A 16,104-nucleotide genomic window follows, 5' to 3' on the forward strand; every position below is an offset into this window, starting at 1 on the left:
AGAGGGTGGGCACAAAGTCTGGTTTGGGAGTTAACCACTATCTAGCACTCCCTTCCCGTGAACACCTGAACATCTGGGTCTAGCCCTTCACAGGGCAGTTAATACTCTCCCTGGCTTGTCAGTAAGTCTAGATCTTTGCCTTCACACCTCCCTGTTTCTGCTCCCAGTCCACCTTCCCCAGCCACCTGTGCAACCAGCCCTTCTGTCGAGTTCTCCAGGAATCCCCTACGGGGATCCATGGAATGGCTGAGCCCCAGGAATATACTGGCCTCCATTCCAGAAGAAACCCCCTTTCTTCTTCACCATTAGCCATTGCAACTGACCCATGTGCAACGTGCTACCCTTACAGTAGGGCCACAGACAGTGCCAAATCCAATCTTTAATTCCTTTACTTCTAAAATTGAATTATGGGGCACCATCACATTACAGGCAACATCAGCAGCACCATAATAAAAAAAGCAGTTTGCTCACTCAGGGTCAGGCTACCCTGCCCTTAGCCACACTGGCTGTGGTCAGTCACCATCCATCCCTCCTCAGCTGGCTCACTGAAGACAGTTTTCTTCCTAAAGCTATTTCAGTTCCAGGGGAGAAGTAAGAAGAAGGGCAGCAGAAACAGCAGTGTTCAAATGGCGAGGAAGACTTTGTTGTTTTGGTTACTTTACACTCTGGCCCATTATGCACAGACAAGTCAAAGTCAGAAAGCCATTCTTGAAAGCTCATTAGAACTTTTGCTGCAATACCAGGTGAAAAAGAAAAACCTTCCCCTACCCAGCCTCCAGCAAATGCGGAAATAGGGTCATTGTAAATTAACATAAAAACTATTTTCCTTCATGAACCATATTTAAATTATGAAACCTATGAGAAGGCTCTTTCCAAAGATAGACTAGCTTGTGATAATGAAAGACAGAAGAGAAGGTCTCAACGAATCACAGTTGATAAGCAATTCTGCTGAGAGCATAATGAAGATTCCTTTATAACTTCACCAAAAAATGTTCATTATTACAGAATGGAGTCAACAACAGAAGTCAACTGGATTGACAAGACATCAGTGCTATTACCATTACAGGCTGTCTCGTGTTATGTTGATGGGACTTTTGGGAGAAAGTTTTGAGAACAGAGCAAAAAACACCCTAATTTTCCATACCACATCAAATGCAGCATGTGTGGCAAAATATTGGAGGCAGAATGTGGTTAATCTGCAAAGATTTCTATTATATATATATATAATGTATTATATATATATATAAAATGTATTATATATATATATAATGTATTATATATAATGTATTATATATAATGTATTATATATATGTGTATATATATATATATATATATATATATATATATATATATACACACACACACACACTTCATGTTCATTATAGAACATCTCTCTCTGTTTTTCAATTTAGAAAGAAGTCACACAGATAGTACCTACTAGTTACTATTGTTGAATACAGGTTCATAGGCTTTAGAAATGGACTCTTTTGGGGTAGGTGAACAATGGCTAATTAACAAAATACACCCTCACTCATGGTTCTACAAAGCATGATGATTAGAACCCACGGGGTTAGTTTAGATGAAGATACAGCAACAAGGCTGTTGAAACCACATAAAGATTTGTTTTAACATAATGTCCTTCTTGCACATGAGAGAAGAAGACAGAGATAATGAATTATAATTTTCATCTATTAAAATACTGTGCCTTCATTTTAAGTACTACTTCATTACCTGGAAAATGAACCAAGAGAATTCAGAAAGCATCGTAAAGCTACTGGAAGTGAATTATGAGTCAGCTAAAGCAATAGCCCCTCCATCTTCCTTCCCTCCACAAGCCTTCCCTCCCACCTTGCATATGCTTTTAGCATTGTACACAATTAAAAAGGAAACACTTGTGCCTGGTAATTTGGCTAAAAAGGTTAGAGAACTCCAGAAAACAACATGGGAGAAATAACACATCCTTCTGTGATACAGAAGTTCTTTATAGTATCCCCCCACACCACCTGTGTGAGACTCACCTGACAGTGCTTATTTATTTATTTTTTTTAAATTTTTTTTTAACGTTTATTTATTTTTGAGACAGAGAGAGACAGAGCGTGAACAGGGGAGGAGCAGAGAGAGAGGGAGACACAGAATCCGAAGCAGGCTCCAGGCTCTGAGCTGTCAGCACAGAGCCCGACGCGGGGCTCAAACCCATGGACCATGAGATCATGACCTGAGCCGAAGTCGGACGCCCAACCGACTGAGCCACCCAGGCGCCCCGACGGTGCTTATTTACAAGATACTCTGTGGGCGAAGGGGAGAGGGAGATTTGAAGCTTCGGCTATGAAATGAGTAAGTCAAGAGAATAAAAGGCATAGCATAGGGAATACAGTCAATAATATGGTAGCTACACTTATGGTGAGCACAGCATAACGTATAGATGTTGAATCGCTAGGTTGTACACCTGAAACTAGTATAATATTGTGTGTCAACTACAAACAAGAAAGTTAAAAATAAGTAAATAAACAAATAATAAATACATAAAAGACAGTCTGATGCACTGAGAATGGGAGCTGGGAATCTGCATTCTCGATGAGCTGCCCAGTGTATCACCAACATACTGGCAGCCAAAGACCAGTGATTTAATAATATACATTGCTGTGAGTGTGTACCTGGCTGCTCGCCCCTACTCACCTGGTGGACTCCCGTGTCCTGCAGCCGCTGTGGCAATTGCAAAAGCAGAAGCAGGCGAAACCGAGCAGTGAGAGTTGTCAGCCGTCTGTCCTGGTTATTTAAAAGAATGGAAATGGCATGGTGAGGCAGATAGATCATATTCGATAATAAATATTCTCATTTTCATTCCTGCACTGGATGAAGCCTTGGGCCAAATGCTCTGTACTGTCCTTGTTAATAGGAAAATAACAAGATTTTACATCGGTAATTCCACTCTAGATATATACCCAAGAGAAGTGAAAACATATCCAAACAAAAACTTATACATGAATATCCCCAGCAGCATTATTCTTAAAAGCCCAAAAGTACAAATACCCAAATGTCCATCAACCATCAAATGGATAAACCAAATGTGCTATATCAATACAAGGGAATATTACCGGGCTACAAAAAGGAATGAAGTTCTGATGCATATTACAACATGAATGGTCCATGAAAACATTACGCTAAGTGAAAGAAGTCAATCACAAAAAGTCATGTCTTCTATGATTCTATCCATATGAAATGTTTGGAATAGGTAAATCCATAGAGACAGAAAGTAGATTAGTGGTTGCCAGAGGTTAGGGGGAGATGGGAGTGGGGAGAGACTGCTACTGGGTACAGGGTTTCTTTTTGGGGTGATACAAATGCTCTGGAGCGAGACAGTGGTGATGGCCATCCCCATCTTGTGGAGAAATAAAAACCACTTTACTGTATACTTTAAAAGGGTGAACTTTGTGGTATGTGAATTATAGCTCAATATAAAAATATTTTTTAAAAATGTCCTACATCATATTACCAATAGAGTTTTCTTCTCAAAACACCTGTAAAGTTAGGATGAATTCTAAAATCAAAGGATGCTCTGAGCACCTGTTTGCAGTCCCTTCCCTCCTTAGATATTTTACACACAGGATCTGATAATGCTCATGCCAACCTCACTGTTCTTCTTCATTTAGGCTTTTAGTGAAAAGAGTTCACTGTGATTCTGACTTGAAGGGTTTTTATTAGTTTGTCCCTAAAGTGATGTACCCATGCTTAAAATAAATAAATAAGAGAAGAAAAGAGCTGCTTAATACAGCCAAGGAGAAAGAACAGCTCTACCCACTCCTTTAGCAGTAGACGTTAAATATTTGTAGAGTAAGGTGGCAAGAGGACAGATGAACAGGCAAAATTTCAGCTACACACTAAGAAAATGTGTGATACTGTCCCTATTTGGATCTTCTATTTTATCACAGATTTCAGCTTCCTTCCTATGGTCCTATGTCTGTGAAATTTAGTCATATCAGAGAAGAAAGAAAAGACAGTTTAATTCAAGATAGGATTTACAAATACTGCTTATATAAATTACAAAACCTTATATACAAAAATAAATATATAAAAAGGGACTACAAAATAGAGCCCTGATAATAGTGACCAGGTGAAGAGCATTTATCTCTTGCCTTGGTAGAATTTTGCTTCCATGGGCTTTGACCCCAAACTCTTCCAGGTTACCATGAACTCAAAAGGGCGTCTGTCCCATGTAGCAATAAAGTTGCCAAGGCCTGGACTGACCAAAGCTCTAAGAGTAGTAAAGAGATTTGGCTAACTCCATAGTAGACCAGGGAAGTCTTGCTTGCCACCTTCATTTACCAGAACCACTCAAATGCCAGGGTAACCCGTGATTGATCAGAAGTCTGAAATCAGTCCACTCCCCAAGGGCTGGTATCCTTCTGGGCAAGTCTTCTGACAACAGCCTGACCCAGGTTAGCCTCTCTTAGATCCAATGGCAATGACCACAGCTTCTACCCCATGGCCAAGGTTACAAACGAAATGGCCATTTGGAGCATATGCAGAAGTATGAAAGTCAAAAAATGTCTACATTTTACTTGGATTACTTGGGGTGAATCTTGTTCCATAACTAAATAGTTTTCTCTTCCAGCTTGAAATAACTGACTTGAGGAGAAAGAAGGAAGCATTTCAAAAACAACTGTTGTTTTCTTTTATTAGTAAAGAAAAATGTAAGGATTAACATATATTTAATTTGTTTTTAAGTATTTCTAAGGTTTAAAACGTGTGTAAAGTTTGTAACTCTTAATAGGAAAACATTATTTGAATGCATACCCTAATGGCAAGCCACTGCAAAACGTTTCAAAAATCAACTATTTTGTGAATTTTTTATTTAAACAATGGAGAGAGAAAAGATTTTTACCTTTTGGTCTGACAGTTTGTCTTCCAATTAGAGGACGTTTGGTATGTTCTAAAACAAATTATGGGAGACGCTTTATAATTTTCGTAACTATAGAAAATATACCCGGTTCTACCACGTGAATAATAATGATAATTAGGGTCCCATGCAACTGGACCTTAATAAGGTCCCCCACGCATTGTGGTGCCCCACGTGAGCCTATTTAATATAGAGTACACTGGGATTTATGACAAGGTATCAGGGCTCTGGGAACATTTTGATAAAACCAGCATGGAGACTCTTCAACTAGCTATCACCTAAGGACAAGCCTCTTGATTCATGTTACTCCAGACACAGTGCAATGCCATAATGGGGTCAAGTCAGTATTAGTTATACTAATGACATATTCTCTAATCATCTATTACTCCACTACTTGACACTGACATTGTTTGCTTCCAATGAATTTTCATAACTGAGACTAAAAAAATATTTTGGGAGTGAAACAGTAAGGCGAAAGAAAAAGTTAGAAGCTAGAAACCCCCTTTCACTTTTATATTTCCACGCCCCCTTTCTGAGCTCACCTACAGGCTGACGATAGCGGAGGTGCTGAGGAGTTGAGGGTGACCGGCAAGGTGAAAGTTCTGAGCTGTCCGCCACCGGGGAGCTTTCCACTCCTGCTCGGTCCACTGGTGCAGACTCTAGGACAGCTGCTTGAAAATAGCATGAATGTTAACAAGAAGGCCATGAATTCCACACCTCCTTGTCAGGGTTATGCACAGAAACACAAAGGGTTCGTTATGGAGAACAGCCTTTTGGATTAGTCTACATTTTAAAAGGGCTTTAATATGAAATCAAGTCATTCCTCCTGGCAGAGTGCTAATGTCACTAAATCTAAATGCAGTGTCTTCTCTATCCCTGTCTTGCTGACCCTGCTGAACCTGGCTGACCCTACCCAGTCCTTTCCATCCAACACAACAGCGGATATTAAAAAGACCAGGGGAAGGACACCTGGGAGGCTCAGTGGGTTAAGTGCCTGACTTCAGCTCAGGTCATGATCTCTCAGTTTGTAAGTTCAAGCCCCACTGTTAGTGAAGAGCATGTTTGGGATCCTCTGTCTCCCCCTTTCTCTGCTCTCTCTCCCTCTCTCTCTCTCTCTCTCAAAATAAAATTAAATAAATAAATAAATAAATAAATAAATAAATAAAAGTAAACGTTAAAAAATGGGGGATATCTTGTGGGTTCCCTGCCTTCCAGAAGAGTGAGGGAACAGGGACTTTTCCAGATTGTGTATCAGACTGGGATCAAAATTGGGACTTCATCTAATTCTTTGCTTGGGTTGCCCCCTTAAGCCAACTAAAATTTGAATCTCTACCAATGTGGCTCCCAAGAAGCTCTGGGGACTCCTAAGGATTGAGAGCTGCACTGTCCAATATGTTAGCACTAGCTAAGTGTGTCTGGGTAAATTTAAATCAAAATTAACTGAAGTTACATTACTACTTCAGCTCCTTACTTGCACCAGCCATACTCTAAGTGCTCAGTACCACACGTGGCTGGTGGCTACAGTACTGGACGACATAGATATAGAGCATCTCCGTCCCCCCAGAAAGTTCCATTGAATACCCCCAATCTAAAGCTAGTAGTCAACAGGAGGCAAGTGGAAATATTTAGAATGAACCGTGGGGAGAGTTAAAGATCATTTGAGCCTTTTCACTGCAGCTAAGATCTTCTGAATAAAAGGTACATCATTCTAGGGTCACATTAGGCTATTACTGATGATGTTTCTGTATCCCTCCCACTGGCTTATTAACCAGGTAAAACTACAACTTTGTGGATGTTCTTTCATGGAAAAGCACTACAAAAATTTCAAAAATTTCCAGCAACTTCTGTATTTCTGCTTCCTTGGGCTTTTCAGTAACCACCAAGAGCTGTGTCACCTCCACTAACTTCACATCATCCCCCCCCCCCACCATCAGCAGGACTGTTCTCAACTCAGCTCCCTCTGCCATTCCATTCAAGATTTCACTCAATAAACCCTTCTAAAATCCCTAACGACTTCTTGCATGTGATTTACTTCTTTGGAAATACGGCCACAGTTCTGTTCTTTTGAAACAGAAAGGGGCCAGGGAAGGGAAATGCTTAGGCTCTTTCCCTGAATGACATAATTACAGTAAAGCTGGCAATGATGCAGGATACAGACAAAAAATCAGTGCTTAGCTGTGAGTTTTATTATTTTCTAAATAACTCCCTCAAAATTCAGTAATGGAAGGCATCTGTTTTGCAAGAGCAAGCAGAATATCAAATACGTGTCCTTGGTCTGATTCGACCATTCACTCCTCTGAGGCAAATGAAAAAATCATTTAGTCAGCTATACTGAACCCAAAAAACTTCCCAGTGAGAGAGATGGTCAGGCTCCGAATATGCCCTGAAAGAGCAGGAAAGCAAAGAATAACACTGTAAGCAAACAGGCAGCTACAGAGAGAAGAATCCATGCCAGCAGGGTGGGGGAAAGAAGCATTTCCTTCTGGCATGTTCACTTTCAATCAAGTTCCATGCAAACAGCTTTGCTTTCAAGACGAGTAGGCAGATGTGGGCTCAAAACAAATGCTAAAATTGGGAGCACTTTCAGCCCACAGGCAGGCAATTTTCAAGCTAAGAACACAGAAACAGACACTAGCGATGCGGACTGCTCCGCAAACGTTGACACTAGGTTGCACAGCCGTGACCCAAGTGCACGCTGGTGGGTAAGAATCCCAAACACAGTGAGCAGTCCTGTGACCTTTCCCTCTGCGCCTGCCCCTGCTCTGATTTTTGTTGAGATCCCACCATCAAGCGGAATACAGATGTGAGTTGGGCTAATATATGCACTTTGTAGAAAAAGCGAGGGCAGAATATGGTGGGGACTGCCTGATAGGAAGAAAGGAGGGCACTAAGGGGTAATAAGTGAGCCTGGAACAGATCTGGGGACTGGGTTGGGGGGAAAATAAAGTGCATTATTTTCCCCTCTGAAGTTCATCGTCTTGCTCACTTTGAAGGACAGTTCCTATTTCTCTTCTTTCCCTTCATGTCATTTGAAGTTCTCTTGCCAGGAAATACTGTGAGGTTGGCATTATCATTGCACTGGCAATAAAACGAGACAAAAGTCACTTGCATTTTGCAAGCGGTATACCCCAAAACTGTCTAGCTGATCTAGTGAGAGAGACCTATGGCCTCAGTAGGGACCTAATGGAGGAAGCTGTATTATGGAATGAGGTTGTGTGGAGTTGTATCCTGAAGTGAAAAGCCAAAAATGTATAAACTGTTGGCATGAGATTCTTATTCAAGTTTGCCAACTGTTTTAAGTGTTAACATTATGCAAAGCACATGCAAACATCTTTCAAATTAAAGACAGATCAGTGTCTCCCTTTTCTTTGCCAATTAGAATTTTCAAGACTAGACAGCGGAGTTAACACAGCAGCATTCTTGGCTTCTAAAGACATCGTGTACACACACACACACACACTCACACACACACAAAACACACACACACAGAACGTGTCAGACTGATGCTGAAGTAAAGCATTTTTAAACTTATTTATTTATTTTGAGGGAGGGAGGGGCAGAGAGAGAGGGAGACAGAGAATGTGAAGCAGGCTCCACTATGTGAGCACGGAGCCCGATTTGGGGTTCGATTCCGTGAACAGTGAGAACATGACCTGATCCAAAATCAAGAGTCCCTTAACCAACTGAGCCACTCAGGTGCCTCTGAAGTAAAGCATTTTATCCATGACTTTCTTAGGGCTATTCATGGCCAATATTGCCCACTTACCAATACAAAATAAAAGAAAAATCGAAGTCTATGATTCTTTTGTTTCACCTCTTCAGAAAAATGCCACAGAGCTGCCTGGCCTCCAGTGTTAATTCTGAGCTTTCTACTCACAATGTTTCCTTTATGGGAATGCACAGGATAAACTGTTCTCCAGTCCCAGTAGCAAGAAAAAATGTGCCTGTACACCAGTCTATTCTTAGGTTTCAATATGAATCACGTAATTGATTACTTTCAGAACCAAAACCAGGGCAACTCTAGGAACTGCAGAAGGCCACAGTGTTGTGTTCACTGTTCACCAACCATACCCTTGGCTTCATCCAATTTTCTTCATTGCCTGATTTTCCTACCCATTTTATTTTTAATCCAGCTGTACCATGTTCCTGTTTGAACTACCACCTTAACTACTTACTAGGAACAAGTGGGAACAACATAGGAAGTAAATACATTAAGAGTAATCAGAAGACAGCTACAGAAAGGGAAAAGAAATAAAGATGTAAAGAAGTGGCGTGAAAGGAATGGAGGGCGATCAGTGAGTGATAAGGGGGTGCACAAGTAGCGGATGTGAGCAAGAAACACAGAGGGGAGAGGAGCTGACTTCTCTGGAGGAGAGGCTGGCTGCAGGGCACTTCATCAAGTGCTGTGGGACCCACGTGATGCAGTCCTGGAACCTCCCCATCACCCAGAGAGCAGCTCTGCACTTAACAATGAGACATTTCTAACTCATGAACCACGTGGATAAACTAACTCCTGAAAAATCTAACTGCAAATCATTTGTTTGGGGGAAATCCAGTGAAAATAGGGGCATTAAGCCCTCAGCTATTTTTCTAATGTGGGAAAGAACCTAATGTTTTTACCACACCATTCTTCATAGACGTCCTCCACTTTCGGCCACTGGTCATAAATGATCATTGCTGCCACATGACAAGCTCTCCAGCTGCCACTAGCTGTGTCAACAATGATCGTACCTCAGTCCAACATCTGTACTGACCAGCCTCTGCAGACTTTGTCAGTGTCCTTCCTCAGGAACTTGATCCAGTTCTTTCTCATTTATCTTGGTCTCCCTGAGTCTAACTTAATCCAGGGGAAAAACTGCTAATTCCTACCAGTAACCACACTTCCATCCTAGACAGTAAGGCAAACAGGTTTTGTATGACACTGGACCATCACTACACACCCTGGGCTTGGGCTCTGAAGACCAGAATAGGGAAGTCGGGGAACAATGTCACAGTCTGTGGGCAACAAGTTAAACTGGAAGGATTAACCACAGCAGGCAGTGGGCAGCTTGACTCAAGACCTCTAGAACAATGGCACGTATTTAGATCAACCTCAGATCCATGAATGTCTGACACTAACATGCTTATTCCTAAAGCTCTCCTCACTCAAAATAACACAAGAATCCAGACTTAGCCCCAAACTTCTCCTCTCCTATTTACTGCAATCCAATAAAGGAAGGAACAGAACTTCCCATATTCTGGAAAACTCCTGTACTTCCCAGGGCACCCTGCCCAGGTCTGTGATAAATTTCCTTCAGTCACACTCTCCACAGAGGTTCCCAAGCACTGGGGCTGGATCAAACCCCAGATGCACTTGTCAGTTTATGCGCTGCCTCATTATTCCTGAGAAGAATCCATCATGATTCTACCAAAGCTTGTTGTTCTAATGACTTTTTAATTATCTTCCTTCTTTCCTCCTCCTTAGTTGCTAACTTGTCAATTTAAAGAATTTCTTGTTTAAGAGGGTGTTACTTTTGATGATGACAACCATCCAGTTAAAATTCCATTAAGTACTTCACTCGGGAAGCTTATTTTTAAATTATCTGAGCTAAGAAGTACTTGGAAGCTTTAAGCTGGTTGAAAAGCAAGGGTTTATGCTTCCATCTGGGTGATCCTCCTTGAAATTTGTGATCTTAGATTAAATGCCCAATTTTTTTATGTTATCAGTAAAGAAATTAGTTATCATTCAGAAAACAAAAAGCTATTTGCTAATTGGCTATGAAACCTTTTTTATTTTCATCACAGAAACACTAAAAGCAACAAGGATCACTTCCTCTGACCCCTACATGTACCAAGCTGCAGAAGACAAGGTGACATAACACAGGACTCTTAGCTCACTGAATGTTTTGCTTGGTTCATTCATTTAACAAAAATTTACTACCAGCCAGGCACTGGCCAAGGCACTGAGAGTACAGAGATGAACAAGGCAGACAACTCGCTGATCTTATGGAGCTTACATGGAGAAAGACTGTCCAGGCAGAGGGAAAATCATGTGCAAAGTCCCTGAGGCAGAGATGGTTGATGTGTTACTGAGACACAAAAAGAAAATCCATGTGACTATATCCTAGTAGATGAGGGAGCATTATAGGAACAGGGGTTGGAGAGAGAGACGATCCAAGTCTCATAGGATCTGGAGGCCTTGTGAGGGAGAATGTACTTTAATCTAAGTACCATAGAAAATCATTAGAGAATTTAATCAGGAAAACATATCATCTAATTCACTTTAAAAAAAACACACACACACATTTTGGCTGTCATGGACCGTGAACACTGTCTCATATTTTATTTCTCTCCCTATATCCCTATTGTAATATGAAGCACTGCCTTGATAACTAAACCAAAGAAGCCATCTTAATGTTTCCAGGCTGGGTCATCCTTAGCAGGGGAGGCTGGAAGCTGTACAGATATTCAAGGCAGACACTGGAGCAGAAGGCCCTGGAAGGCCCAAGCTCAAAGAACAGAGTGCCCACCATTCACCTCTACACAGAGTATCATGTTAGGCTCTTTATCCAACCAGCCTTAATCAAATTCCATGAAGAATGTTCCAATAACACCATTCAGATAACGTTGTTCTTCCATACACAACTGACTATAATTAGCCTTTTACTGTAGAAGATCTCAGGACAGCTTAAGTTGCTCTCTTTTCCATACAGGCTAGAGTGACTTACGGGAATTTCTCTTCTAACTAGCCATTGTATTCATTCTACTTTCTACAGGGAGGTGGGAGGGCTAAAAAGAAAGGGATCTAGGGTTCTAGAAGGAATGGTGGGGGAGCAGGTGGCCAGCAAACACGGGGTGTGGCAGCTGGATAATACCTCTTTGAATACTTCGTTTTAGCTTGTTACACAGATCCACGCGGGGATTATCTACATGCTCTTCTACAGATCCCGGGCTTTGTTCTGGAGAAGGAAGGCCTCTGCTAAGATCCAACGGTACTTTACCAGTGTGCGGCGGTGGGGATGCAGCAGGGCTGTGGGTGGTGGTAGGGCTGCTGGACGCTGAGCAGGTGGTCAGGTCCAATGCTCCTATCCTTGAGTTCAATGGAGAAGTCAAGGACAGCTTTCTGGCCCTCACTGGGGAGGACGTCCTGGACACAGCCAGTGGTGGTGGGGAAGAGAATTTGCGACACAGGCGTGGGGATTTGCCATCTACCAAATGTTCACCTCTACTGTTCTGGCTGGTAGCAAAAAACAATTCTAATGACCTAAAAATAAGAGCAGAAGCTATTAACAGATTGTAGCCAAGTGAAAACGATTCCCCTGATGTTATTTAAGAACATACTCTCTACATTAAAAGGCCACAACATCATGGCACTTCTGTTGTCTTCATTTAACACTACCTATATACCACACATTTGGCAAAGGAAGACAGACACTTTTTCAGGCCTTGACTAATCCCTTGCTACCAAACTGTGGTCCAAAGATTAGTAGCACTGGTATCTCTGGGGAGCTTGTTAGAAATGCAGAACTCAGGCTCTGCTCTAGACATGCTAACTCACAGCCTGCAGTTTAACAAGACCCCTGGGTGATTCTTATGCATGTTAAAGTTTGAAAAGCACGACTGTTAAAAAAAAAAAATTAAAAAAATAGGAAAGCCTAAAACAATGGAGTTAGCTTCCAAGTAATCATAGAGCCGGCAAAGATGACAGGGAATTTAGGGTTCTCAATTTCGTCCCTGGAGAACTCTCTGTGACCTCCGCCCACCCCTGCTACAGGTGGGGTGTGTAAGTTCCCAGGCAAGACAATCCTGCTCTGCAGAGCAACTGCTCATCTGCACGGAGATCCAGGGACTAGGGGGCAAACTTTCAGGACAGGCAAATCCTGGGCCTACCTGACGGGGATGGAGGTAAAAGGCCTCTTGTATATGTCGGAAAGTTTCGCCAGCACCACAGCTGCCGTAGTGAAAATACGATAGGTGTGCAGAAAGGTATTGAGGAAATCAATACTAAGAAACCGCAAGTCTGTCAGCCGCTCCAGAAGGCGCTCCACGCTGGCATAGCGGATCTGGGGCACTTTGCAGGAGTTGAGTGTTTTACTAAAGCAAATGTCGGTGTCATCTTTATGAAGACGGGCATCAGACCTACACACAAAGCAGGAACATAAGAACAAAACCAGGACATGGCTTCCTCTCAGCCACTGAGTATTTCCGTATTCGGAAACACACACACATGTATGTGGGCTTTCCGTTGTAGTTGATAAAATACGTTGACATGACTTATTACATAGGCAGGGCTATAAAAACATCAAATATGCCATTATAATTTAGAAAGGTCAGAATTAATTGTGGAGAAGGTAATAATAACTCATTTCACTCTGTGGACTGCTTCTGCAGGGGAAGAAAAATATTTTTTCCTCAACCTTTCTGAGTTCTTGGCTGAACCACTTGTAATAAAAGACAAGTTAGCAAGAGAAAAACAAACAGAAGTTTATTAACATGCATACCTCATGTACACATGGGAGATACCGGGAAAAAATGAGCAACTCCAGAGGTGGCTTAGAGTTCAGGTTTAAATACCATCTTAATAGGGAAAAGGTTGGGGGGTGGGGTGGGGGGAGAGATGGTGTAGGCCTCTTAGGGGAGAGTAAATGATTTTTAGGAAAGATGAATGGGCCCTTAGGAGACTAGATGGGAGGTAGGATAGTTGGGGACAGTTCATCTAGGTGTGATATTGACTCCTTGTCTCCTCCCCTATAATAAAAGTCAATCCTCCCTGGTTGATAAAATTCTCAGAGAGGGGATTTATGACAATTGAGTGCCTTTTGGAGGATCTGTCTTTACGCAAATAAGAAGAGGTCAGAGTTCCCTGCATTTGCTATTTTTCAAGTGCCTACAGCTCAGTCAATATGCCCAAGTAGCATGTTTTGGGGTGGTACATTCTGCTTTCACCTTTCTCCCTAGTTCAATCAAGTTTTATTAGAGAAATGAAGCCAAAAGCCCCATATAGGAGGAGCATTGCTTATACCCTTAAATCAGAATATCAGAAGTGTGCTGAAAACTAAGTCATGGGGGACATTCTTCCCATAGACCGATAGAAGGGGGGAGGGAGACACAGATAACACTGCTATATCTGTGGTTATTTTTTTCCTCACTTCTAATTTTGAGCATTTGTGCTTCCCCCCATTTTTCTTAACTAAACTGACCAACAGATTACATTATTAGGTATTTTTCCCTTTAGAACTGGCTTTTTGACCAGTTCTACTGTTTTTCTATATTTTAATGTATTTGTGTCTGTTCTTAATTATTTTCTTCCCACACTTTCTTAACAGCTTATTTTTTCTTTTCTTTTTTTTGTAACTTCTTGAACTGAATGCTTAATTCATTTCATTCTTCCTGGCTTATTAATGCATTTAAGGCTATCCATTTTACGAGTACAGTTTGATCCATAAATTGTGTGAATCGTTATGTCTTCATTATTTTGCAATATTTTGCAGTGTTAAAAGTGTCTTCATTAAAAAAAAAAAAGTAATGGGAGAAATTCTCCATGAACAGTATCCACCATTGCCCCCTGCAGTGCTCTGCTTTTTATTTTTTTTCTTATTCTATAAAACCTCCCATCTGGCTGTTCTTTAAGCCTACCAGATTTCCTGGATGCCTGAGCAGCCTCTCCAGGTGGATGAACACACCAGGGGGAAGATGCACACAGCAGCCCTCACAATCCTTCGCTGTGCTCAGAGCCCTCAGCCCGTGGTACACATTTGTTAGAAAGGGCAAAAGAAGCCAACAGAGAAGACATGCTTGTAAGAGGACATGCTTGGAAGCAGAGGCTGAATCCAAGTGGGGCTCAAAGAAATGCACCCCTTTGCTAGGACTGCCCAGAGCCCTCGCATTCCCTTCCAGAACTCCTTGTTTCCCACCACTGCCACATCTCAGAAAATCAGTGAATCGGTGAAGTCCTGGATTTCACCACTTGATTAAAGGACATGCTGCAGGGCCAGAAACGTTCAGTGAGGCAAGTGCTTGTTGAGAATCAGTTCGCTTGTTGTGAGTGCCCTTAATTAGCCCCTTCAGCACTTGGAGGGATTTTAAATTATATATTTATTTTCTTTCAAATAAAGTGGAATCAATAACTTTCTTAGCTTGCTTTTGGAAATTGCCCACTCTAACGAATGCTGGGTGCATGCAAAAGTACTTCATTTGCAGGCTCGAAAGAGCATTTTAAATGAGCAGCTTACCCCTGCTGAGGAAGTAAGGGTGGTCTGTTTGTTTTAGCCACATAGCTGATCTTGAAAAAACAAAAGTGCTTTTTTTGAGATTCTTGAAAATAGCGTGGGGCTCTTTTTTCCACTTACTATGTGATCCTTTATCAACTTTACTTTTATGGTTCTTAATTTTCTCATTAGTAAAAAGACCTTAGAACTTTACTAAATAAGTCAATCTGTCCAGAATATGGCTGATCAAGGTAATCACTTTCTCCTCCTCCTACCGTTTTCCCACTAAAAATCTCTATTTTCTAAGAAAGGTGAGGTCAACTATTATTAAAAGGAAGCAAGCCTTACCCTACCCTACCCTAAAATGTAAAGCACCACTTACAGGGCTATTTTCACTCAATAAATGTCATAATTTTGCATTCTAATACTAGTTTTGAGCTTTGCATCTTTTAACCATAATTACTTTACTCAAAACACTGGAATAAATGGGGCACCTGGCTGGCTCAGTCAGTAGAGCGTTGCAAATCTTGATCTCAGGGTCGTGAGTTAGAGCCTCACGTTGGGAATAGAGCCTACTTAAAAACAGCAACAAAAACACTGGGAGAAAAAAGTATGTTGTGACAATACAAAATTAAAATAAAACTAATTATACCACTGTCCTTCAAAATTATGATTACATTTTCATTTTAAGAAAAGAAAATAAATTAAATATTATGAAATTACTTAATTTTCTTTTATTACACTAAACACAATGTTTATTTCCTAAGGGACTCTCAAGAAAGATATAATGCATTACTTAAGCCTCCTGTGATAATAACAACTCCATTTTGGTAAACACTTAAAAATGCAATCTTGAGACACCAAACCCAAATCACCTATTATAATTACTTAGGTTTTAAAAGGAAGTGGGTGCCTGCAAAGTGATGCCATGTCAGTAACAAGACATAATTAAGATAGTTTTTCTTTTAACTCAAAAAAATGTCTTTTTTTTTTCATAGTATGCACTTGGGAGGCACCAGT

At 41.2% G+C, this 16,104-nt stretch overlaps 1 protein-coding gene across 2 annotated transcripts in view; it reads right to left on the minus strand.

Annotated features, from left to right (window-relative positions):
* Positions 1-16,104, minus strand: part of RASGRF2 (Ras protein specific guanine nucleotide releasing factor 2) — a 247,373-nt gene that overhangs the window by 101,354 nt on the left and 129,915 nt on the right. For both annotated transcript variants that reach the window (XM_025924243.2, XM_086697680.1), the window contains 4 exons: positions 12,767-13,015; positions 11,752-12,140; positions 5,440-5,565; positions 2,677-2,766 (listed from right to left, as the gene is read on the minus strand). In XM_025924243.2, coding sequence (XP_025780028.1) covers positions 2,677-2,766; positions 5,440-5,565; positions 11,752-12,140; positions 12,767-13,015 — 854 coding nt within the window. The remainder of the gene's footprint in view (positions 1-2,676; positions 2,767-5,439; positions 5,566-11,751; positions 12,141-12,766; positions 13,016-16,104) is intronic.

Source organism: Puma concolor, chromosome A1 (genome assembly GCF_028749965.1).
Source record: "Puma concolor isolate L17-30 chromosome A1, mPumCon1.1.hap2, whole genome shotgun sequence".
Classification (NCBI taxonomy): Eukaryota; Metazoa; Chordata; class Mammalia; order Carnivora; family Felidae; genus Puma; species Puma concolor.